Source organism: Paroedura picta, chromosome 2 (genome assembly GCF_049243985.1).
Source record: "Paroedura picta isolate Pp20150507F chromosome 2, Ppicta_v3.0, whole genome shotgun sequence".
NCBI classification, from domain to species: Eukaryota; Metazoa; Chordata; class Lepidosauria; order Squamata; family Gekkonidae; genus Paroedura; species Paroedura picta.
In genome coordinates, this window is record NC_135370.1 from 66,332,788 (window position 1) to 66,360,089 (window position 27,302).

General features: G+C 40.4%; 1 protein-coding gene across 5 annotated transcripts in view; it reads right to left on the reverse strand.

The window, feature by feature from the left end:
• The window catches only part of GLI2 (GLI family zinc finger 2), a 248,677-nt gene that overhangs the window by 41,992 nt on the left and 179,383 nt on the right, over positions 1 to 27,302 (reverse strand). For 3 of the 5 annotated variants that reach the window (XM_077320544.1, XM_077320545.1, XM_077320548.1), the window contains 2 exons: positions 11,318 to 11,520; positions 7,996 to 8,187 (listed from right to left, as the gene is read on the reverse strand). In XM_077320544.1, coding sequence (XP_077176659.1) covers positions 7,996 to 8,187; positions 11,318 to 11,520 — 395 coding nt within the window. The remainder of the gene's footprint in view (positions 1 to 7,995; positions 8,188 to 11,317; positions 11,521 to 27,302) is intronic. The other 2 variants (XM_077320547.1, XM_077320546.1) reach the window with 2 other exon arrangements.

Here is a 27,302-nt window from a genome sequence, read left to right on the forward strand (position 1 = left end):
TAAAGATAAAGAACATGAAGGCTATAATTTCTAATGAAACACTGCTGAAGAAAAAATGTAGCGAAGTTACACTTCCTGTTAGCAACAGATCATCTGATACTATGTTCAGAGAATCACCTGAAATGATCTGTTATTTTAAAGATATCGAAGGGTATAACTCTGAGTGGAACTGCTCTATAAAAACACGTATCAGGGGAAACATAGATAGTAATTGATCCATTTGCACTCCAGCTGTCCAAGCCAGAGCTTTTTATGTGGCAGGACCTATACTGTGAAAGGGGCTTCCTGAGGTTGTGAGGAAGGCCCCTGCTGTGAGGGCATTTGAGTACCACCACTGCAAAACTGAATTGTTTAGAAATATTTTTGCATTTTTACTTCTGAATTGTTTAGAAGTATTTTTTACATTTTTAGATTGACCAACTTGGTTTCATGATCATCCTCTACATTTTTAGTTTGCTTTAAATTCTGGCTCCTATGTTTAAAATTTGTTGCTTCCATTTTTTAAATTATAATTTTCCTCATCTTTTGGGAGAGAGGCAGGATAGAAATGGATTATATGTACAAAGCACTTTAACAGAAGACAACTTTTTCCCCCTGTTTCAGACTGATTCGTGCTCTTTTCCCCTCAGAGTCCCATTCCACAAATTTCTAGGTAGTATCTAAGATTCTTCAGTTTTTACATTCAAGAAGAAAAACATTGGACATTCTAAGATAAAAAAGAAAAACCACCTATTGAGTGCATGGAAATATCGTTGTGTCACAAAAGAACCCACTAGGATATTAGAATACCTGAGTAGAAGCACCCTTTTTTCTTGGCGGATGAATGGGAAAGGATGAGAATCTAGAATAACCACAGAACTACTGAAATATCTTTGCTTCTACCAACCAAGGAAAATTCCATTCATAGGATACAGAAATAGACACAATCCCTTGAGATATCCAATCAAGCTCAACAGTGGTAGATATAACTTCAAAGGGAGGTCTGCATTTGATGTAGGGCAGTCACCTTATCGCTAAACAGCAACCAGCTGTAATCAGCCTCCCTGAACTACTTCCTTATTTAAAACGTTCTATGCCGTGGCATCACCTCATCTTGTTTATACAGCAACGAATGCCAACTATTCGTACTAGGTGATATCCCAGAAGACTTATTTCATCAGGCTTAGAGGCCCCTTGAGCTTTTCATTTCAAGGCATTCTAAAACCTTTGCTGGGAGACAAGAAAGCAGTTTTCTATCCTACAATCCACAAAAGTGGTTGTCTAGGAGTCCTTAAACCTGCATACGTAAATGGGATTCTTTTAAAACCCAAGATTCAGGAGAACTTTAGATGAAAGAACTGAGGAAAGTGCTCTTGGGGATGGGGTTATTTCTTCCGTCTTGTAAATACTACTTTTCAGCTCAGCATGGCAAAAGTTATTGGATTTCTCCAACAGTGAATTACATTTTCAAGCCAGATGCATGAAAATAATAATTACAGGTTTTAAAAAAGAATTATCTGCATCCATTCTATCTTCAACAAGACTCTTGGAACTGCCGAAAGCCAGTTGTGTAGACACACACACACACACACAATGCTATGTATTATGAACCATTTGGGCTTTGTCATGATTGTCTGTACCCACCAAAGACTGTAAAATAAAAGATACCACAGAAATTCAGTCTAAAAAGAACTTCAGCATGAAACATCCGAGGAACTTCACAGGCAGAAGCCAATAGACTTCTGAAAAAACAGCTGCCTTTCTAAAACACACATGCCAGCATAAGGGTGTCTTTGCATATTGCTTGAAGTAAATGAATAGTAAATTTGGGAGATTCTCCTCAGCCAAATATCTGAGGAATTTTGACAGGATTCTATATATTTTCCACTACAAGTAAAATTTCTAAAAGGGATTTTACACATCTCTAATTCAAACATTTCACATTCAAGTCTGTTCATGCAGATGACACTATTAAAATACCTTATGCTTCTTTACACAATGTTTTGTGTTTTCATGTAATGTACAACACACCGAAATTTTGTATGCAGATAATGCTTATGCTGAACAAATAGCAGTTTAGTATGCTGTCTCTCTGTATGAATGCCCACAGTCATATTTACCACCATGTTTCCTATATACATACTTTTACATGTATATATAGTAAAAATAATAGAACACAGTATTTACAGGTGTTTAGTTCTATCCTCCCCAAACAAGATTTGTCAGTTTTCCTTTATAGAAGAGGCCTCTTCTGCATCTGAGAAGGTTTCTGCAGAAGAGTTACATGCACAACTGTATACTTTCTTGATTTCTTCCTTTGTATGCAACCACCAGAGTCACATATTGTTATGGTGGAAGTTCATTTGACAAGGTAAAAGGGGGTATGGTTTTCAGCAGTGTGCAGTCAAGTCTTTTGTAATCAGGGTTCTTCTTTGATCCAGATTTAGCTGTTTTGAAGGTTCCAGCTAGCTAGCAGGAGAGAGGCTGAACAGCAATGGATGGGGTAATAGGAAGGCAGAGTGTCAAAAACCAAGCTGATTTTCGTATTAACTTCATCTTGTGTACTGGAAACGTTTGTATAAACCCACATCATGCTGCTTAAAGTACTCTGGGGCTGGAAGGTGCTTGCTGAGTTTCTGAAATAGTTGCTGAGGGGACCAGTCACAAAGATGTTGTTTTGTTGCACAAGTCTCAAATTCACACCCAGTGATGAAAGTTTAATAAATCTCAAGATATCTGAGAGTGAACTTTCCAGTTCTTTCCCTACAATCTCTTGTCTCTTATGCAAGTTGGTTTTACATTTGTTTGTCATTTGTCTGTGTACGCTAATGGTTAGGGAGTTTAATGGCCATTTCAAAATCCAATTGGAGATCTGGGACTTCCAACACTCCACGTGCTGTAGGTCCAAATGTAACAAGATGATATTTCAGCTGGAGTTATGGCTAATGTGCTCATTTGGGTAACATTTTAAATAATGTAAGAAATGTAAGAAATATAATGCCCAATTGGCTACACAAATTCAAAAGTATCTGCTTGTATACAGGGTTGTAAGAAAAAAAAGTATGCTTACTATTTTTAAGTTAGGGTTCTTCATTATATCTACTATTCAAAATAACTGATGTTTAACCAAGTCTTTGATTCCTGTGGAAGATGGTCAACCAATTGACCACATTTTTATCTTGATTTGATGTACAGGTATATAATAAAAGAACAGCCGAGCAGTACTGGGGGACACACCACTAAATGTAGCTGGAAGAATCTCTCCTTACAATTAAAAAAACACCCTGTTCAAAACTAGCCAATAAGGAGAGACCAACCATGTTGGAAAATTAGGGTACGTTAGTTCATGGCAGCAAACCTATAAATGTTCCCTGATTTCTTGACTTTCCCTTCTTTCTATGTAGTGACACTGACTGCACCAAAAGCTGTGTGCTTGCCAGATATGATTCAAACCATTTTTGTCTAGGGATAGGATAGACAGCTTCCTGCAGCCTTGATCATACTTCTATATGCCCCAGCCTGCCATTTGGCTTACCAGGAGCATATAGAAATCATCCTTCTGCTGCTTGTTACATGGTGTGGATTGTAAGACAGAATTGTGTAAGAACATATTGGAGGACGAGAGGGTAGAAGATAAAAGAAAGGACCAAAAGAAGAAATTCAGCTACAGTCTTAAGAGGTCTGTTGTCACTAATGGTCTATGAAAGGTCACAGAAGCACTTCCTCAGAGGAACAAACTTAAAAGCTGATCTCATTCTATGAAGTTTGCCAAAGTTCTGTCCTCTTGCATGCCATTAACAGAAAGGCAGCTGTGCAATACCAGACATTTTACTAAAGAACTGCCTCCTGAAAAGAGTCCTATAGCATGCTGACGATTAATTAGCAAGGCTTGAGCATGCGTAGGCAAGAGTGTAAGTCATCAGACACCAATCAGGCGGATTGGACAGGACACTAGAGGGGGGAAAACATATGGTTGGCTAACTGCCTGAAACATGGTAAACAAATTCATGCTTTTCTTTGTACGTACTAAATCTCAACATTTTATGTATACGCTAAAGCCCATTGTATCCAGGAATACAATGAGCACTAGAGCTTGGTGGTGGGAAGAGGAAAGGGAGTTGTCCAGTCTGTAAGGGCATGGGGTTGAATGTGTATGTTGTGTGGGAGGCTGGGGTGGCATGGTGACAAATGAGTGTGTGGGTGTAGAGATATGAGTGTCAAGAACTTGTGGTTTGGAATGTTTGCTGAGTGTGGGAGAGGACTAACCTTTGAGAATTGTGGCATAGTGGTTACAGATGAGCTTTCAAGAGCCATATCTTCTAATATGTGATGGGAAAATCAGACTGGAGACTCTTCTTAGGGGGAAATTACATGGCAACCAATTCCTCCCAATTCTGCGTCATTTCCCTTCTTATGTGAATTAGGCTGCAGACTCCGAAATATCCCCCTGCCCTAATACACATGGGGTAGTCACAGTACACAGGTGTCTGCCCTGCTCCTTCTGTCTCCATTTTTTTATGGTTGATAAAATGTTCAGACCTGGGACAGCCAACCTCCAGGTGGGGCCTGGAGATCTCTTGGAATTGCTGCTCATCTTTATAGATCAGCTCCCCAGGCAAAAATGGCTGCTTTGGATGGGTTACTGTGTAGCATTGTATCCCACTGAGGTTTAGGGATGCCAGCCTCCAGGTGGGGGTCTGAGAATTCCCTGGAAGTACAGCTCATCTCCAGTAAGTTAGGCTGAAGGGAAAGCTCTCTCTCCTCACATGGCCCCAGACACCCCTTGGTTGCTTGGCTGGTGATCTCTGCCCTTCTGAAGCCTGAGGCCTACTGCTGGCAACTGTGGTCCCTGTTGTTGTCCACAAGGCCAAGTTGTTGCTTAATAAAAGTGGATCACCTAGTTTCCCCCAAAGTCTCACTGTCTACTTTCCTGTAATGCTAACTCCACTTGAAATTCTGGGCCACTTAAGCCTTTGAGTTCATACGACCTTCCTGGCAAATACTGTTTTTTTTATTTACCAGGCTAAGCTTGTCTCAATTCCCATGTCTCCCCAGCCATTTACTTGTTCACTATTTTCAGTTTCAGGCTGTAAATATTATTTATTTAGATCTTCCTGCACTTTCCAGACTTGCAGGACTGATGCTAGTCTGTCTGTCTGTCTGAGCTTCAAAACACAAACAGTTGCTGGCAAAGGCTGCCCAAAGCAAATAGGCCAGGAGGGACACATCCGCACCACTTCACCCCAACCGCAGTCTGCAAGCCTCTACCATCATCTATAGGTCGCTGCTCATCTCTAGATTATAATGATCAGCTCTGCAGGCAAAAATGGCTACTTTGAAGGCCGGACTCTGAGGCATTGTGCGATTTTGAAGCTGCACCTCGAAGAATATTTCCAACCCAGGAGTAGCCAACCTCCAGGTGGGGCCTGGAGAGCTCCTGGAATTACAGCTCATCTGCAGACTATAAAGATCAGCTCCCCAGGCAGAAAGAGCTGCTTTGGAGTTTGGACAGGGTTGTTGTGGAGAAGAAACACTTAAGGCCTCCCATGCAGGTTGTTGTTGAGGCCTACAACACAGGCCTAACTGTCAAGTCCAACAATTTCCCTCACTTTGACTCAGACCGCTGATGGAGCTGGCAGGTAGCTGATGAGTGTGCTCCTCCTCCCTTCAGGCCTGCTGTGAAGGAGCCTCTAACAGCCCCTGACTGAAGTGAGGGAGGCGTTTCCGAGAGCAACGCAGAGGAATCTATGGGGGGGGGACCTCTGCTTTCCTTTGGGGGGGGAAGCTTTCCCCTTCTGCCAAACAGTTGGCTGACAGAAAAGCTGCTTCTCACTTAAAATACTGATCTGGCCAGCCTCACTGCTGGAGGGAAGAAACAGCCAAGCCTTCTGTATTTCTTCTGTCCAACTCTGCAGATTTGAGGCCTACTGCACAGGGTTGTTGTGCAGATGAAATAGGAGGCAAAAGAACCTCCGCAATAGCATCCGTTGGACTGGGAGTTGGGCCAGGAAGCCCTCACACTGCCTCTGCAAGATGGCGTGAGGGCTTCCTGGCCTAAGGGGGAAAGGAGGCCACCCCCCAAACCACTTAGTGTGTCCCTGTCAGCAGCCAGGGGCAAACTGGCTGTGAGCTTGCCAGATTGCCCCTGGCCAGGGTGGGTGGGTAGGCTGTGTTGCCTGCCTCCCTATTGATCCAAAGTCCGGGGATGGGGCTTCACACTTTCTGATTGGTCCAAAGATTGGATTGGCCCCACCCACTCTCCGCCTACCTAGGCCTTAGCTTTTTATATTATACAGCAAAGTTGTTCCAGATAGTCACTGCCATTCTAATCTACCTCATATATCTAACATAGCAAGCGTTGCCTATGAAAAGTCACACTGCAATACATCAATTAATATTAAATGTGCCACTTGGTTCTCTGACTTAGTAAAGCTTGTCTCTACCCGTAGGTAAATGATAAAAAACCCTTTGTATCACAAAGCTATTTTCAAGAAAGACTTTATCAGGCAGCTACAGCAATACAAAAGATTGTCTCCATCAGTTTAAATACTGCCATCGTATTTTTCCCTGCAGTCTGACTGGCTGATGATTAGTAAAACTTTCTTTCTCCTAAGCCCAAATATGGTCACCACTTAGAATCTCAAGAGAGAAGCCTGCCAAATCTTGGGAGATAAAAGTTCCTGTAGTGTTTCAGCCCTGGACAATTCTTCCTTTCTCTTCTCTTATTCTCTGCTGCAGTAACCTCCTCTGCTTCAGAGAAAAGAAGAAACACAAAGAGCACAAACCAGCCAAAATGAAGTACTTGCAAGTCCCCTTGATTTCAACAGAAGAGTTTAAGCGTGTGCTTTTACTTTCTCCCACTGAAATCAGTGGCAATAGCAATGCTTCAGCTTGGTTGGATTGTGCCCAAAGAATCATCTTTAAAACAGAAAGACAACAAAACAAAACAAAAACAACCACCCCAAACCAAACCCACCCCAAACACCCATCTTGTTTTAAAATTAAAAGAGAAGAAATTATCACCAAGACTGCTATATCTGTGGAATTAATTATTTGTTTTCTTAACTGTTTGGAAGGAGGCCCTGCTGTTTCAAAACTTGCTGCCTAAGCAGGCAAGGCAAACATAGGGTTGGTCTAGAATTTCACCTCATCCCAATCCCCTGGATCATGGAGGGGGTGCTCACTCGGCATTAATTTGCATAATGTAACGTGATCATGCATTTTTATATTTCTTCACCCCTCAGTACTTTAATGAATTTAATGAAGGATGTTAGTCACTAGCCATTCTAGACTTTTCATAATGGCACTATTTGCTGTTTAGTTCTTTTTATTTACTTATTTAATTTATATTTATGATTCAATTTATATCCCGCCCCTTCCACATAGTGGCTCGTGGCAGGTAACAGCGGATTAAAAGGATTCTCAAAAAAGGAAGTAGCTTTTGGGGAGTAGCCTTTATTGCCTATGGATGCAAACAGGAACTACATTCAGACATATGAATTCACGAAGACTAGCTCTGTAACTCAGTGCCATGTGCAACGCTGTACTTCACAAAAACTTACATGCATGCGTGCACACCAGGGTTGCCAGCCTCCAGGTGATCTCCAAGAATTACAACTGACCTCCAGGCTACAATAATCAGTTTCCCTGGAGAGAGGGATGCTTTGGAGGATGGACTCCATGGCACCATGTCCAAGCTGTGCTTTCTCCCCTCCCGACACTCTGCCCTGCTCAGGATTCACATCTAAATCCCGATACGTTTCCCAACCCTGATTTGGTAATACCCTGCATGTATGCATACAGGTGTGTGCATGCTTACACACAAACACATACACACTTTTACAACCAGAATCCTATTGTGAATAAAATCAACTGTTCATTACAAGCTGCAATACACTTCCTGTAGAAATCTGGCACAGAGTTAAAGAGTCTGTCATCCATTCAGGGGATGATCATTCAAGCTGAAGTACCCTTGGGATGTGCAGAACTGAGGAAGGTTTATGCTTCCTTACTCACCGTCTACGGGGCCGAGGTAATCGTGAAGGTGCGCTGCACTGCCTGCTCCCCCGCTCTGCATGAGGAGGTCCCCGTAAGGATTTGGATGGCTGGGAATGAGCGTCATCTGGTGATAGTAATCCACAGGGTTGGTTCCTGCCGGAGGAGGGGGAAGGCCAAAAAGACCCCTTTCTTTCAGATGCTCATGTGCTACTATACAGGCAACGAGTGAAGAGGGCAGAGAAGGGGGTGGGGGGAGAAAGAGAGAGAAATAGCAAGGCTAAAATATTTCCACTGTGAGTAAACTTCTGCAGTGACGTTAGAATCTGCCCTTCCCCTGCCAAAAGCTCCAAGTTATGACTCTGACGTGTGCTTGGGACGTGTGCTCTCTGTGGACAAAAGACACCGGCCTGGGGCCCTCCACATTCCTCCATTTCCGCAAATTTATAAACAATCTCTTATTTCCACACACCCCTTCTAATAATCCTTGTCTATGAATGTGGAGTTCACTTTAGTCAGATGGAGGGAAGATGGCGAGGGGCTGAGGCGCAAGAAGACTGTCAGAATTAACATCCCAGTCCATTATGAAACAGAAAGACAAGCACAGCCCAGTTAATGAGAAGCAGCATAAGAAAAATTAAAGCAGGAGTCTAATACGCAGCATGAGAGGGATTTTTTTTTAAGTGCCTGGCAGTAGAAAGCCATTTGGCTTGCCAGAAGCAATTATCCTCACTTTTGCCCATTTGTGAATTTTTAAATCTGCCTCCCTGCCCACTCTCCATTAACTTATTTACTATGGCTTTCAAAAAAAAAAAAAGGAAAGAAAAGAAAAAGAAAGCTGAAATCTAGCACAAAGGCCTCTTTCTAATGTCAAGTAATAATAAAATTTCTTGTGCAGGCAGGAAGGAGGGACGGAGAGCTGGGAGGGAAAACGACTACAACAGCAATAAATCGCATCTGTAGTTTGCTAAGAGTAGAGCCTTGGAATCTTAACACTTGCTACAGTGAGAGGCCTTTGGGACTGCCAAAGCAAATCAGAAGCCACAGAAGAAGCCAGGTTTTACAAGATGTGTTAAGTCTACATGGTTGGATTTGCCAGGAAGGTACCCAATATCCAGTTCTGATTCCGTACACTTGAGGCTTATGGCTTAATCACAAATGCACATTAGGCAGAAATATCATGGATTCCCACCCCCGTAGGGGCATACCAAAATTATCACTGGAGCATCTATATTAATGTCAATTGGTAGTCTAGTACAAAGAACATAATAGGCAGTGATTCCTACCCACTGCTGCTTCATTTTGGTATCCAGGCATAGGCTAGATGTAGCAATAAAGCTATGCCAGTGAGCTCAGGGATCCTCTAATTCATGTATTCCCTACTCCCTCACACAGAGCAATCTAACTGGATAACTTTGCTTTCATGGCAAGCCAGAGTTTACTATTACATCCACACTATTCTGTTTTCTATGGAAACCAAGAATCCCAACTGAGATTAAATAGAGTTTGGAATCCTGATTTTGGGAGAAAGTACAAAACCATATTGTGATGGTTTAGATGTGCAGCATTCTTTACAATATATGTTAATAAATAACAATCTACTTTGCGGCTGCATGAAGAACATCCCTTTTAGTGACTGTGTGTGTTGGTTTTGTGAAAACTTATATATATATGGAGATCAGGACCCAGAACATTCTGAAATGACTTTAAAAAGAGGGCTAAACACTTCAGTATCTAATCATGATGTATATGTATTGGACATACTGAGAAAATTCAATTCTAGACATAAGAATCCAAGGAGGAGTTCTATTTGTGCACACTTCAAACACAACCCTAGATTAAGCATAATGAGAATGTGCTTAGGGCACTAAAGAAATGGGGGCACGCTAGAGATGACATTCTCAGGCATTCGTTCTTTTATGGCTGTTCATAAGAAATGCTAGGCAATGGAACCACTAGCACTGATAAATGGGGAGGGGGGGATCGAGGACAACTATGTGACAGACTGGATGTCCGCTTCTGCTGAGTACAGAAGCAGATTTGTCACTCCAGACAAGGAGTGACAATAGATTTTAAAAAATGCACTTTAAAAAGAGAAAACTTTTAAATGAATAAATAAAATACTTATTTAAATCCTATATATCTCCAAGATTAAAAAGCAATGGAATGAAATATGTTTTATTTTGTACAAATCATATTTCTCCAATAGAATGTCTTTTAAAAAAAATATCCACCAACACCAATTTTTGTAGAATGAAGATTTTCAAAATGGAAGAATATGGTTTTGAGATCACATAATCTCAGTAGAGATATTATCAGATCATATTTAATTTTTGGGAGGGTGATTGAACATATTTTTCAGTATTTTTTGTATTTGCATTACAACAGTTTTATTTAAAATGCATTAAAAAGTGTTGAACATTTGCAACACTTTTCTGTTGACCTAGTTATAAGTAAATAATCTGCATATATTGCTTACTGATATTTAGTGTTAAATAAACATATACATTTAGTTTACATTTAATATAATTGTCGGGTCTGGTCTGGGGGATGACCTGGAAGAGAAGTGAATTTTTAATCTCATATTTCACCCTCAGCACTAACTGAATCCTAATGTCTTGCCAATTAAGCAATGGAAGAGAGGAGGGGCACCATTCTTGGGCTGTATTTAGGGCAGGCTTTCTCAACCAGGGTTTCATGGGGTTTCTTGATTGCTCTGGAAGTGTTTCCCGAATGAGTGGGAGTTAATTGTTATAATTTTTTTTCAAAATTTTCAAACATTTATCAGGTGATATGACCATATATGGTCATGTCTACTTGCCTTTCCCTCCCAAAATGGCCAATGATGGGCCTGGAGGGGGTGGGAAGGGGAGGGGCCTCAGGTGGGCGTGTACACAGCTATGCTTCCCAACCACATTCTGCATGATCACACCATTTCTGGACTTTCTTGAAGCCTGAAGACTGTTTCAGGGGTTTCTCAACTGTAAAAATTTCGAGAAAGGCTAATTTAGGGCATCAGGTGGCCTTAATTCAGCCCTGCTTCAACATGTAAGTACAGTTGTGTAAAGTGGACTCATCAGAATGAAAAATAAATAACAAATAAGTGGACAGCAAATGGCAAGATAGCGGGTTTGCTACTTCCTACATTAGCAGAAACAATAGAATAATGTGAGCTGTTACTTTAAACCACTAATGGCAAAAGTATAATTAAGTAAGTAATTTCTTTTGTACATGGATAACCCCTGTCATGGACTCTATCCTACAATGGTTACTTTATCAATCGCAATGAATATATAAAAGGTTTAAGTCCTTGAGCATAACCAAAATTGTGCATCTCACTTACTGTCAGCTGGGCTGAGACCTCTAGCAGCTGAGATCATGGAAAGGGTAGGACTGCTGTGCATGGATCGGAGGTAGTGTTCCATGTGGGGGTTCATGTATGGGTGAGGAGGATTGAAAGGTGATTCTGCAGGTCCCGCAGGATGTGGAGAAAGACGGATGAGAGAGAGGTCAGAGATAACAGGACTGCCACTCAGAGCAGGAGGTCTGCAAAAGAGGCAGAAAGAACTTCCATGAATGGGACATTTTGTTCAGTTTCTTAGTGTACTAGCAGACAATGAGATATAAGTACAAAATTTAGGGAGAAAAAACACTCAGTTCAACAATTCTCACATGCAGCATTGATTGCTTTTTCTTCTGGTTGCTGAAACTGCTAGCGAGGAAGAAGAAACTGTTGTTGTCTCACCAAGGACATGTAATTAAAGAATTTAACTGACATCTGCAGCTTTAAAACTAATTAGTTAACAATTAAATTTTAAAAAATGTACACATCAAAATATTGTGCTTCTTGTGAAGACAGCAGAGAAGTGAAGACACAATTTACCCAATAAAAGATATCATACATTTTAAAACTATCTTTAGCATTCATTTGGTATTACAGCAAAATAAACGGGAATCCTGTAGCACTGTAAAAATTAACATAATTTTATTTCAGCATAGGCTTTGATGGACTTCTTCAGATACTATTATTCTCTTTAACAGTAGCACATCAGAATCAGTATGGACTCAAAGTATGAACTACACCTATTGAAATTGTCCTCACCAATTAAAATTGCTAGCCACTAACCATCTTTTGGTTCTTCTGTGTTCAACCACAGTTCAGATGTTGTTGCATAGAAAGTACAAGCAGATTAAGTTACATCCAAAAGCAGCCTGCGAGTACAGAATGCCATTTTTATTTTAGACAATACTTGTTTTGATTTCTGATGTACCATTTAAACAATGACAGAAAGATATATCTAAATTTATCTGGCAAGGGGAAAACCCCCCTAAGAGTAACCTTAAAAGGAATTCTGCACATTGAAAAGAATAGTTATTAAAAATCGCGCCCCTTGCCATTTCTCATCTTGCTCTGCCGCTTTCTTTTCCTGCTTCCTGGCACTCCGCAATGCTGATTAAAATGGTGGAGGGGAAGAATGTGCTATACACAGAACTCTCCCCCCACCTGTCACTCATGAGAGGCAGCCAATCACCTTTCCCCTGTTTTAGGGACAGTGATTCATTTTCTTTTTTTAGTGAAACTTCTCAATTGCAACACCTATGCATCTAATCACAGATGCATAGTACTTTTTAATGCCACCTCACAGCCTTGAAGCTGAAGAATAGTAATTGTTTTCACGATTTTTGGGTGGGAGGGGGGCTGAGAGGTATGCTTTTGTGTGTTAACTGGTGGGGGAAATATTTCTTGGCTACGCCTAGCCATAGCAACACATATTAGTTGCTCCAGACTCTTTGCTAAAAAAAATTTTTTTAAGCCCCATTCGGGTAGAAGGGAGTGGGAGGTGGGCTCGAGGGCAGGCGCTGGAGACAGAGATCGCACTACTTTGCCCACGTTGGTTACGCATGTGGCTTGCTGCTTACTCTCCTCCTGCTAGCACTAGATAGTTGGGGGAAATCCACTTTTTGGGATTCCCCAACTATTGCTTTGAAATGGAGGATATAGCTGCTGGTTTGCTGCTGGTACGTTGCATGCAGATAACGTTGTGTAAACTGTCAAAAAAGAGCGTCTGCATTAGGTTAGTATCTCACCTTTTTACTTGGGTGCGGAATGGACCCAAGTATTACAAGATGCAAAGGAAAGAGGAGGTTTGAGTTTACCTGATTTGAAACTGTATTTCATAGCCTGTTGTGCAGTTCGGATGAAAGTCTGGGTTAAGTTGAAGAACAGGAGGTTATTGGACTTAGAACAGCATGATCTGAGATTTGGATGGCATGAGTATTTATGGTATGACAGTGCTACAGTTAATATAGAATTTAAAAATCATTTTATTAGATGTGCCACTTTAAGAATATGGAATAAATATAAATCCAGATTATGCACGAAAATGCCTTTATGGATTTCTACACAAAAAGCTTTTTACGGGAAAGAAATGATATTTAAAGATAAATGGTTGACATATGGTGATATATAATGGATTTTTCACAGGGGGATTGTAAAATGAAAACAAGAAAAGATAGCTGAAGGATATTCCTATCAATGGTTCCTTCATGCACAACTATTTGAAATATTTAAAGCAAATTAAAAATTGTATGGCTCTGACTAAGTGAGAACTGTTTTTGAAATACAATAATGTACCAATGATGAAATTTGAGATAGGAGAAGAATCTATGAAAATGGTATGGTAAAATGGGAAAACATTTTTGGACATGATATACTAATGGAGCAATGGGAAAATATGCAGACAGAGTCTTAAATTTACATTAAGCTCCAATCTTAAAGTCAGCTTTTATAAACTGATGCATTGTTGGTTGTTGCCTGAAAGGTTATCAGAAATGTATAAAAGTTAGCCTAACACTTGTTAGAAATGTGCACAACATGAAGGGACATATTTTTCATTCATATAGTTTGTTTCTCTGTACAACTATAGTAGCAAGACTGTTATATACTTTATATATTTAGCTACTTTATGATTGGTCCACCACATATGGTAAAATGATGCATTTATATTTTGACATTTCCAATATTTATCAACATAGCACTTATTAATTTTTGCGGTATTTTGGTGGGTAATATACCATCCTAAACACATTTTGTACCAATTTTCTTTTTACATTTGACATTCAGTAAATTTTAGTTCATTGACCCACTGTCCTTCCCATTGATCTAAATTTATATTCTCTCCAATGTTTCAAGCCCATTTTCTCAAACAATCTTAAATTTGTTGTGGAGAAGCACGTAATACATTCTTCAGGCTTTGAGAAACCCCAGAAGTGATGTCTGCAGGCCACAACTCCCTGCCAGGCCCCTGGAAGTCACATGTCACCAGAAGTGACATCACCCAGACACTACCACCAGATGTGCCATTATGCTCAATCGCCCTGCCCCCAGCACGAGAGATGGTCCAGCAAACTACTCCACTGTGGCAGGAACAAGGCTAGGGCAGGCATCTGCCACCCCATCACCCGCTGCCACTTAACTCAACAGAGTTAAGTTAAAATGAGAGTACTTACCTCTCTGGATTTCAATTGCTACTATGTGCAATAAGCCTTAGTCAGTAAGGATTTTTATGACCAGGGCCCCTCCCCTTTCCATCCCCTCTAGGACGATCACTGGCCATTTTAGGAGGGGAGGAACAGGTTGACATAACCACATATAGTCATATCACCCAATATTTAAAAAAAATTTAAAAAAATTATTAAAAATTAATTAATTGCCACCCAATTGGCAAAACCTTTCTGAGGCCATCGAGAAACTCCATGGTTGAGAAAGCCTTAGTCCTGGTTTTGAGGACTAAAGGGGAAATATGAAAGAATAGAAAAAAGAGTGATCTTAAAATTTTTATGTACTATCATAGTATAACAGATAACAATTTGATTTATAAAATAGGAAGACTCTGTACTTCTCTTTTCCCCTTACCTCCTCTCTCTTTTGCCTTTCTATTTGGTGATTTGTAATTTTTTTCTTGCTTATATTATATTTTCAAAACTCTGAATAAAAGTTTTATTAAAAAACAAAATCAGCCTTCAAGTACAAAATGATGGTATTGTTTTATGCTAGGCATACTGTAAACAATAAAGGCTTTTAAAATATTTGTGGAATACAGCTGGATAATTTTGTCACTATTTACAATTCTCAGCATGATTCTTTCATTTTTCTACTAATATTAGGAAAATATTCAGTGTTCAGATTGTGCTATTTAATAGGATTTGTATGTCACTATGGGCATGAATGTTATTAGTACCAAAACTGTGGCATCATCCACATCAGCAACCTATGCTTCCTGTTTCAGGATAGGCTGCAGATAATAAGGCAACTGTTTAAAATCTACCAGTTAAATTTGTATTGGTGGAGAGCAATGGTGGGTGAACGGAAAAAACAGAAAAGTGAATCAAAGCCTGTGTTTCAGGTTCGGCTTGAGATCTTTACAAATAATCTCTGGCTCCATCTGGAAAAAATGAAATGGGATTAAAAATAAAAGAAGTGATGTCATTAAGAAAACATCTGACATATTTAATGCTGATGAAGGTTAAATTCAAGTGTGTGACTGTGTCGGGAAGTGGGTAAGATCTAAATTGAAAGCAGTCCCATACTACCCTGACCTCCAGAGCCTGTCTTAATGCATAAGTCTTGAAAGAAATTCTCCCACATATACAATAAGCTCTCTCTTTCATCAATACTCACAGTTTCTCCCAACAGGATTGTGACTGCCTTTGATGCAGGCTTGAAATTATGTATTACTTGGTTTATGACCCTTTTGAGTCTATTTTGATCAAACTAGGAGGTGAACATCTAAAGCCCATTAACAATATTCAGGGTTTGGTTTTGCCCAAGGCTTCTCATGGAAGAAGCTGTCTCTTTGCAGTTACTTTGAACAGAATAGGATGAAGGTTTTGATTCAGTTAGGTGTTATACTGAAGAGCTGGTGTGTGTGTGTGTTTTGTACTTCACTTGTTTACTACCCAAAGTCTCCAAGTGGCTTATAATCATCTTTGTCTCCCCACAATAGATACCCTGTGAGGTAGGGGAGGTTGAGAGGGCTTTGAGAAAACTGTGAATGGCCCAAGATCACCTAGTTGGTTTCTTGTGGAGGAGTGGGGAATCAAATCTGGTTTGCCAGATTAGATCTGCTGCTCTTAAACACTACACCAAACTATACAAGTGTGTGTGTCAATGAATCATCACAAGCAAGTAAACTCATACTCTACATCTGCTCAAAACACTTGGAAATGGAACAGAAAGAATGCAAAGCACTTGAAAAAGTGGAGATGATTCTACTATGAACTTCTGGGACTCTAAATGGAGCTCTAACAATATAGCAGATATGGAAGTTTAGTGAAGTATTCTCAAAAATTAATAGAGAATGTGCTGGTATAACCAGAAACAATAGAGAATGGCTGACATACTGTTTGGTATAATTGTTGTTTATCATTTCATTGAGAAAATAGGTGTACTACAGAATTAATACCAAAAAAAACATTGCTAGAGTGGCTCATTTCCAGTAGCAACTGCTTTACAGTTGTACTATTATCCAGACCATTCATATCTTTATTTGATAATTCTGCTGCTTAGTAAATATAGATTACCTTTTCCAATGCCAAGTCCAATAAATGCTTTCATAATTTCTTATTATTGCATCTCAAAGCAATTTCATCTTTTAGACTTGCAGCTCTGGGTTGGAGAATACCTGGAAATTTTGGAGGTGGAACCTGAGAAAGGCAGGGTTTTGGGAGGGAAGGGACCTCAGGAGGATATACTACCATAGAGATCACACTCCAAAGCACCAATTTCCTTCAGGAGAATAAAACTGTAATCTGGAGATCAAGTGTAATTAGGGTTGCCAGACATAGCCTGCCAAAGAGCAGGGAACGGGATGGGGCCATTAAGGGGTGCAATTGCCAATAGTGTGATGACAATTTGGGGGGAAACCCCAAAGTGAGATTGCATCTCTCTAGGAATCACGAGAAACTCTATTATGTATGATCGCGCCACTTCTGAGATTTCTTGAAGCCTGAAGGATGTTTCAGGGGTTTCTCAAGGGTAAAAAAAATTGAGAAAGGCTGCCTTAGAATTTCTGGAGAGTCCTAGACCATTTATGCACTGGAGGTTTCATGCTGTGCTGCAGGCTGGAGTTTTAGTCATGGCAGGTTGCCCCACCTCTTCCTGCACCCACATTGGAGAGCATTTGGCCTGGTGCACCTCATTCGCCCCCTATTTGTGCTCCTGCACGGGAGCTGGGGCAGTGAAGTTCCCAGTGCATAAACGGTCCTAGAGAGGACAGACATGGAGTTGGCCTGATAGCTATTTTTTTTTGTATTTTTCCTCCCTTTGCTTCAACTGCTGGAGGGCAAAGCTGAAAGGAAGAGGAGGGGGCTCTTTTCTAATTCATGGCCTCATAAACAGAAAATACTTTTTATGAGGAAAGTCAGAGAAAGAAGTAAAGGCATAGAAAATATAGAATGTAAAATACTTAACTGCGCCAAGATGGAGAACAATTAATCATTAAGAATGTGAACTAGTCTCAGAAGGTCAGACAAAGGGCTTTTTAACCTAAGAAACTCTTGCAAGGAAGGAGTATCTGTATATGAAATAGCATGAACCATGATTCTGGAACGTTATGTCTCACTAACTCACCCATGGGTTTTTCTTAGGGCAATAGTAGATTAACACAAAAATAGGAAAAGTTTCTAAATGTATGATCATCAGGTGATGATTTTGGGAATTGTGGTAGAATGTCTTCCCCTGGAATATTTGTCTGTTGCCAATTTTACAGCCTTCTGTAAGCAGGTGAAGACTTTATGGTTTTGTCTGGCATTTTGTAACTGATTATAATTGGCCCTCCTTCATGTTCATGTGCCTATGTAGTTTGCTAGTGTTGTTATTGGTCACCATTTTTGGGACCTTAAATTGGGTGGAAAGGCAGTTAAAACATTTTTAGATAATAAATTAAAAATAGGGGTGAGAATTTAGGCTTTCTTTACTGTAATAGTTGCATTACATCTTTGCTCCACAAAACTCCATGCAAGTATCAATGGGCTCTTTATCAACACAATTCTGTGAGGCTGTAGTAGTGTATACAAACAACATCTAGGGCAAATTTCTGCTTGGCATCTCCATTAGTTTTGGTCCAAGTAGCTGAGCAAGCTGATTGATAGGCTGACTGAAAGAAGGCCCAACTAGTGAGAGAATGGGTCAGAGAGCTAAATAAAAACCCTTCTTTTGAAGCAAAGCTGGTGTGTCTTATTGTTCACAATACTTTACATGGTAACGAGGATAAACTGAAGGCATCCTCGCAAACGAGCAAACACAGAAGGGTATGCTTTTGCATTGTGAGCATTCCTGAAGCTGGAAGAATATGGCTGCCATGGTGGGGACTATTTTACAATTTGATAAATGAAAGTCCCACTCAAATTTTATAAACAAACAAACAAACAAACAATTTCCATAGATTTCTAGGTCACCACTCTTCACTGCAAATGATGTCATACGTGAGAATAAAAAGAGAAATTTTTACTCAGTGTAATAAGAAATCTCTTACTACCTGAAAATACTTTTGGAGTAAGACATCTCTTACTACCTGAAAAACTTTTGGAGAGTTAGTAAATCTGCTGCAGAACCACTGTAACCCTCCTCCTAGCAAGATGCTGGAGCATTTTGAATTTACCGTAATTCACAATCCAGAAAGCCTCGGAAGTCTATAGGGGAGTTTGTAGCTGAACTCAGAACTTCAATTATGGCACCACATTGACAACAGTTAAAGGATCAGTTAGTCTATGAGGTGGTGACTGCTGACTGAATCTGCCCTAACCTTTGATTCTGACTATGGTGACTCTAGCCCTGGCTATGGTGACTAAAACTTTACAAGATTTGCAGACCTACAACAGGAGGTGAAGGACCTTGTGCAGGGATTGACTGGACATGTCAGAAAATGGTCAGAGAACCTGACAAGGAAAAGAAACTTGTGCTGTATTCCACATCTTCTCAAGCTGTAGATTAAAAAATGTAATGTGTTAGAATAGTATGTAGGGCTAAATCATAAACATCACTCCACAATTCAGAGGATGTACACACTGGAAGAGAAAAGACCTGTAAGTGTGGTTGAGGAGGCAACATATACAGTTCACTATCTGACAGGAACAAAAATTCCTAAAGTGGACCCTATTTGCATTACCTTGGATGTAAACAACAAGAAGATGCTATTCGAACTGGACACAGGTTACAATATAACTCTTAAAAGTCAATCATCAAATGAGACTTTAGGGCAGGGTAGGAGAGAAGCCTTGTTGAAGTCTAGTACAATTCAATTCAGAACATATACAGGAGAAACACTTAAATTACTAGGTGAAGTTTTGATCCGTGTCCTACTAAGATAAAGTAAAACTATTACTACTGGTAGTGATTTCAAGGAGAGACCCTAACTTACTTGGAAGGGGATGGTTAGCTGATTTGGGTTTAAACTTTGAAGAACAGTTTCAGGTTTTCAACCTGTCTTATCTAGGCACCAAGAAGCTTTCAAGGAAGAGTTAGGTGCTATGAAGTTTACAATGGCAAGAATATATGTGAAACTAAACATATATGTGGAACCACCACATTGTTTTAAACCCAGATCTGTTCCCTTTGCAACGAGACAAAATGTTAAAACGAAATTGGAAAGATTATTAAAACCAGGTAATACTGAAGCTGTAAAGGTTTCAGAATGGGCAGCCTCAGTTGTGCCTGTATTGAAACCGGATGGTTCCTTGCGCATATGTGGAAATTACAAATTGCCTGTCAACAGGGTAGCACAGTTGGAACAATACCCTATCCCTAAAACAGAAAATCTTTTTGCAATCTTAGCAGGAGGTTGGCTGTTTACAAAATTAGACATAAGTCATGCCTACCAAGAAATTGTTCTGGATGATGAATCGAAAGACTGTGCTACAAGAAATTCACACAAAGGTCTGTTCAGGTAATATTTGGTATTTCTTTTGCCCCAGAAGACTATGGAAGGAGATGGGCCCTTTAAATACACACACGCAACACATGAAGTCAAATTACATAATAATGTACAGGTGTCCTTTCCTACATTTCCTGGGAAACTGCCAGCTCAACCAAATAGCATTAGTCAAGCTTTTCGGGGGGGGGGGGGGGGAGGAACATTAGTTTCTTTTTTACAGTAACAAATAGAATTCTCTAGAAACAACCATGAATTTGGATGGAGGCTAGTAAACAGAGGGGCTGAGAGAGCAGATAAAAAGGATGTATCATGCTTGAAGCACAGTTTGCAACTATGAGAAGAAGATCTCTGATTACTTCACCAGCTGTCAATAGTTTCCCCAGCCTAGTGCCATATTCTCACCTTCCTGTCAATGTTGAAAGCTACCCTGTTGATTTAGGATTTGATGTAAATTCCTCCAAAGACACAGGAAAAAGAGACAGCATGGCAAGTGGTATATGATGGGGGTACGAGAGCAAGGCGGTAAAATATATAAGGACCTGACAGATATAACCAGTGGGACATCAGGAATGTCATTTGCTTCCAAGGATACTACCAAATCTCTACAGGTTAGCGGGCTAAGGAAACCGGTTGGATGCAGAAAAGTGAAACCAGACCTAGGTTATGTTGAATACTCTGAAGGGAAGCAGGTAGTAGAAAATGCATATTGCTTGGGGAAACACACATACAGTACCCCAACAAAAATCTATCTAGGATAGCAGATGTCTCTAATGCTGGAAATATCTCCCAGTAGTTGTAAAGATATATATGAGGGTGATGCAACTGTATATCCCGAAGCTCATTGATGGGACACTTTCCTCTCAAATCCTTCCTGTATCGTTAAAATTAAACATGCTTTTAAAATTTTAAGGAAATATATTCATAAACAAAGCTACGTTCTATTATATTATGGACCAATCTGTCAATAATGTAATGGTGAAAGCTAACCATTGTTCAAGCAAAGATTTTCTACCAGGCGTCTTCTCTCATTCTCTCAGCACATGTCTCTGTTTCTTAGGCAGACACATATCTGTACACAAATCCTTTTCTGCTTGACCCCCAGATCACCCTGTTTCCATTACAACATTATTGTAAGCTCAACCAGACTTGTTTCAGTGCCAGCCCTGGACTGTCATTCCTTCATGGTATGCTAATAAAGAAACCACTGTTTTAAGCTGATACAAAGCAGATTTTTTTAACTGGGTAAACACTGATCTTTTGGTAGGGAAATTACATTATAAAATTTTGTCTATAAAGAGACACCAAATCATACAGATGGACTTTTGTTTTAGGACACTGCAATACAATATACACTAGTTAATTCAATTGTTGGCTAGCTATTTGCTCGGGTTCTAAAAAAACAACCACCTCGTTTCTTCTTTAGTTAACAAGAACATTTTATTTTACTGAATTTCTAAACCGCCCTCCCATAAGGCTCAGGGCGGTTTACATAAAACGTTGCGGGTACACATTGTAATAACGGACAGTAGCAGTAATCATAACAGTGGCTCCAAAATTAAACATAATAACAGATTCATATTGAACAACTTTTTATTTATTTATTTATTTATTTATACATACATACATACATACATACATACATACATACTTAGATTTCTATACTACCATTCCCAATTGGGGTCACGGCAGCTTACAATGAACCCCTAGGGAAGTCAGGTCATGGAGGGAGGTGTCTGGGGGAACCAGCAGATATTGTTGGGTCGGTCAGCCTCAACCAAAGCCTGGTGGAGGAGCTCTCTTTTACAGGCCCTACAGAATTGTGGAATTTTAGGAAGGGCCCTGATCTCTTCAGGGAGCTCATTCCACCTGGTGGGGGCCAGGACATAGAAGGCTCCGGCCCTGATTGAGATCTGGCGTATTTCTTTGGGGCCAGGGATCACCAGCTACTTCAGTGGTGGAGCGTAGGACTCTTTGGGGGGTGCGGGTAGAGAGATGGCCTCTCAGGTACATTGGGCCCAGGCCGAGTATGATCTTGAAGTTGATTACCAAAACCTTAAGCCTGATCTGGAATTTGACTGGGAGCAAGCGGAGTTGTTGAAGTGCAGGCCGAATGTGGGATATCCACAGTATATTTGTGAGGATCCTGGCTGTGGCAGTTTCCAGATCAAGGAAAAGGGTAGGCCTACACAGAGCAAATTACAGAAGTCTAGTCTAGAGGTGACTGTCTCATGGATTATTGTGGCTAGGTGTGTTCTGGGCCAGGTAGGGCGCTAGTAGCTTGGCTTGGCATAGGTGGTAAAAGGCCTGCCATGCTACTCTCGTGACCTGTGCCTCCAAGGAGAGGGAGGCATCAAGCTTAACACCAAGGTTTCTGGCGGAGTGAGTTACTGATAACTGCACTCCGTCCAGGTTGGTACAGCTCCTAATTAGAAAATGGTGATGACAGAAATTACTGTCCAGAACACGTGTTCCATATGAAGAGAGTAGCATGAGATATAGCAACAATGAAGCATGTCATTCTAAGGACCCAATAGGTATATTATACCGGGACCCAGTCAGAGGCCCATGGGTGCATCCCAGATTGCAGGGGCTTTAGTATAATATGTATAATAACATAATAAATAAATAAATAAATATAATTATGACCTTTCAGAAATATAAACTCTTTTTCATGTCACAAAATTATAACATGGGCTGGAGAGTTGGGCCCATGTGATATGTTTATACTGAGTCAAGACAAGTAAAGTTTTCAATCATTGCGAAGATGTGGGAAGGGCCTACAAGAATGTCGTAAATATTTAGTCCCTTCTTCCCTGTTTCAGGAAGGCTAGCATGTAAAAATTTGCTGGATCTTAAAAAGCTGACTTTCAAACCCTTGAATTAAAAATAATTTTCTAACCCTATTATATATACCACTGCATTGCAGCTCTCTAGAGCATTCAACTGAGTAAGAAAAAAGACCAGATTCGTAAAGAGCAGGTGCAAAGTGCCTGCCTCACTCAGTCTTTTAAAAGTACCCCTTCTCAATACAACTGGCCTTTCTTTTTCTAAAATGCTACTTTTTAAGGGTTTGATTAAAGTACTCGAGTGACACCATTATAGAACAAAAGTGTCTGATAAACAAAGGGGCAGAGACAGCAGTTTTCTGGCTTTTCTTCCCTTCTACTGATTCTAACCTCAATTATTTTTGAGGAATTAGATAGTATGTCAGACTTCAAATTTTTAAATTTTATATCTCAATCTTCTGTAACACTTAAAGAATTTGAGCTTTCTTTGATGAAGCAATATAGTCTGTGTTGTTGTAAGAGAGAGGGTTTGGAATAAGCACGATTGTGGAAATTTAATTGATCAAATTATTAAAAGTTAAATAATTAAGTAAATGTAATTTCAATCAGTTTATAATCATGTTTTCTTCTAACACACCTATATAGTACGAAAACTAACATGAAGCATGTCTGAAGTTGATAAACTGAATGATCATATCTGGTTTCAATAGCAGAGCTAGTTCTTTGGCAGTGAATTTGCACAACAATCTGTGGCTTTTAACTGGCATCAGGAGTAAATTAACTGGAAGCAGGATTGGTGGTAGATCGTGCCCTGGAGGAACTGTCTGGCTATTCAGGTTCTATGTATTCATAATCAAGAGAGGAGATTTAGGTACACTGAAATCCACCCTTAAGGATGCTTTGCAAACTTCAGAGTATACAGAATGTGGCTGCTAGTCGAATAATATAACATGATGATCATCTGATATTCATCCTGTACGTACCAGCTGCACTGACTGCCTATTGGTTTCTGAATCAAGCACCTTACTTTTTTGAGGAAGGTGATCGAGCAGTTGTCTGTGGAACAACTGCTGGCATACCTAGATGAAGCTTCAGTACTTGACCAATTTCAATCCAGCTTCTGCCCTGGTCATGGGGTGGAGGTAGCTCTGGTCACCCTGATGTATGATCTCTGGAGGCTATTGGACTGAGGAGGGTCAGTGCTGCTAGTGTTGCTTGACCTCCTAGCAGTGTGTGATATAGTTCATCATGAGCATCTTGCTCACCATCTCATTGACACAGGGATATGGGGGACTGCCTTTCAGTGGCTGATCTTCATTCTCTATGGTCAAGGATAGAGGGTAGCTGTTAGTGAGAGTCAGTCACAATGCTTTTGACTCCACTGCAAGGTCACCCAGCTGGCTCCATGTGGGTGAGGAGTGGGGAATCAAACCCAGCTCATCAGATTAGAAGTCTGCACCCCAAATCAAGCTGGCTCTCTCTGATACTGAGCTTGAAATAAGAATAACACATAACAGGTTATACCATGTGATTATTAATATACAGCATGACTTTGTCTAATGCTGTACTTTGTCCTGGAAGCTGTTTTTGGGCAGCAAGCAAATTCTGCCTGGTAGATGAGAAGTTCTATTGGTGCAGGAATCACAATGTGATCCACATCTCATTTCAATGCTGGACTATTGTTTCTGTATTCGAGCCTTACATTTGCTCATTTTAACCATATTCATATTATATTCATATTATATAAGAAAACATATTGCATCTGTAGATTACTGGTAGGTAGGACTGCTATAAGCTCTAAATACCCCATCACAACACAGTTTCCACTGCTATGGAATAGGGCAGTTTCTGCTGCTCTTAAAAACAACAAGAAAGAAGGCTTAAAAGCAATAAAGTTTCTCCCACATAACTGGTTTGGAAGGGCTGATTTAGATGTTTACTTCTCACACATGTCTGTCACGGACAACATCTTCCCTACCAGGGGTGCTGGGTAATTGCATAGAGCACATGTCAGCTTCACAAAGCTCAGGGGTCATCTAAAGTTACTGCACCAACACACCATGTGTTTGGACAGTGCTCAAACAGGGTTATTTAAACATTATACCCCACCACGTGAATTGCTCATAAAAAGAATCGTTCATGTCAACCAACGATATGGGTCTGGAGGATGACTTCTGAATGGTCCTCACAATTCAGGGACCTTCTGGCATACTGGGCAGAGACAAAGCCTTGAGTGCCTGTTCCTGGATTAAAATCAGAGTCCAGTGGCACTTTTAACATCAACAAAGATTTATTCAGGCGAAGAGTGCTTGCACTCAAAAGCTCATGCCCTGAATAAATCTTTGTTGGTCTTAAAGGTCCTACTGGACTCTGATTTTATTGTGCTACTTCAGACCAACATGGCTACCCATTTGTATCTGTTCCTGGATTCTTACACTTGTGTCTGTTTAAAAGAGGAGTGGAAAAACAGGCCCGATCTGGGGCTTGCTTTATGATCTGAAATTCCTCCGATGTATGCCATATGATTTTTACCATGCAGCAGTGGCCAAATGGCTTATTTTTACACAGCATAATGTTTATGGTCTGCTGTCAGCATGGAGTATGATGTAAGCCCTGATGTTAGCCAAATAGCTATTATAAAATATGTTCTTTACATAAAGCATTCAGCAAGTTTTTTTTTAAAGATCTGCTTAGTTTTCAGTATAAAAACATACACATTCATTTGGCTAATTTAAAGTAGACTATGACTCTTTTTTAAAAAGGGAACTCTGCTGCAACCCCAACACCTGAGCCATTTGCCAGTTGCTTAAAGCTATCCTAATTAGGTTCTAAATTTAGAGTGCTGATGTAAATTTCTATATTTTTAAAATATGTTGAAGCCAGCCAGATTTTCTGGGAGCCAATTCAGGGGCAGGGAGTAAGAAAGGGGAACTTGAGCAGACATGAAAGAGGAGCAACCCTCTCACTGAAACACTCTGGCTTTCTCTCTAACTTCTGAGCTCAGTTCTGGAACTATTTTCAGGGCACATCCCTGGAATATGTGACACAGTAAGGAAGAAGAGAATCTCTAAGCATTTTATTTTACTACTGAATATCCAGATGCCATCTGAGAGTTAGTGGCAGGGCTTCTAAATAGACTTGTGCCCTGCCATCTCTTTTAAGAAATGCCAAGTTTTCCTCAGTCTGTTTTCTTCCCCTAGAGGTCATTTTTCATGTAGGAAGGATATGTGTTCCATACCCTATCTTCTGTCAGTTCGGCATGTTGTGTCGGACACATTTTTATCTTCCTTTCCTCTGTGAGGCTCAGAATAGCATACATGATCTCCCTCTCCTCCATTTTATTCCCCACCCCACCCCCGCAGTCCTGTGATTGTGAGATTCATGGCAAAACGAAGATTCAAACCTGAGCTTCCCTAATCTAAAACTCTAGCCACTACCCCACATATGGTCTCAAGCTCATTTTATCCTGTGACTCATTTGCAGTAGCCATCAGTTTAGAACTCAAACTTCACTGAGCCGCTAGGTCTCCTGGTCTGCTTGTATTTATCATCCTCTCAGAATCATAAATCCATGCTCATGTATATAGTACATCAGCTTCTGGTGACAGTGCCATGGCACTAAATATGATCAGGCAATGCAGACACCATGCCAAACTACAGTGAACACAAACCACATTTTGCAAATCCACTTCAGAACCTGATTTCCGATTCTGGTATTGCTGACTGCACACAAGCAAAGGTCTGTCAATTCAGACACTATGCCCAACTATGACCGTTTATGCACTGGAGGTTTCATGCCAGGCTGCAGGCTGGAATTTTAGTCGTGGCAGGTTGCCCCACCTCTTCCTGCACCCACATGGGGGAGCATTTGGCCTGGTGCACCTCATCTGCTCCCGATTTGTGCTCCTGCACGGGAGCTGGGGCAGTGAAGTTCTCAGTGCATAAACGGTCTATGGGAAGAAAGGACCATAAGAGGAAGCATACCTCCCCAGTCTTGGCAGAGTGTTATTAACATCTTCATACTCTGTCAGGAATCTGGGGGTGATCTTTGACACCTCCTTTTCTATGGAGGTTCTGATTGCAAATGTAGCTTGACAAGCATTTTATCATCTGTGCCAGGTGAAGCTATGAGCTCCCTATCTCGCCCCATGCAACGGTCACCTCCAGACTTGATTACTGTACTTGCTGTACTCAGATCTATGGAATTTTCTGCAACAACTTTGTCATGCATTCCACGAAACCTGATCTTTGATGAACCCGAAATTCTTCCTGTCTTGAAAGAAAACATCACAACACTTAATGTCAATGGGTTATTTTCAAACATGGATAGCATACTTGTATTGCTAGGGAGTTTTCTCAGGTTTTCAATGGAAATTCAAGAGACGTGTAAAAGGAAGTTATTGTCTGATAAGAGTTCCTTATCGGGTGCCTGAAAACTTGAAAAACACAGGGGATGTTCAACTGAGAAATCAAGGGATGTGTTTAATCTATATAACAAAGAAGTCATTAATACATACTTTTTTTCTCTTGGCTACTCAAATCTTGGAGACGTTTCTGCCATGTTAAAAACACGATTCCTTCACTGAGCAGAGTTTAAAAGTGCTTAATCA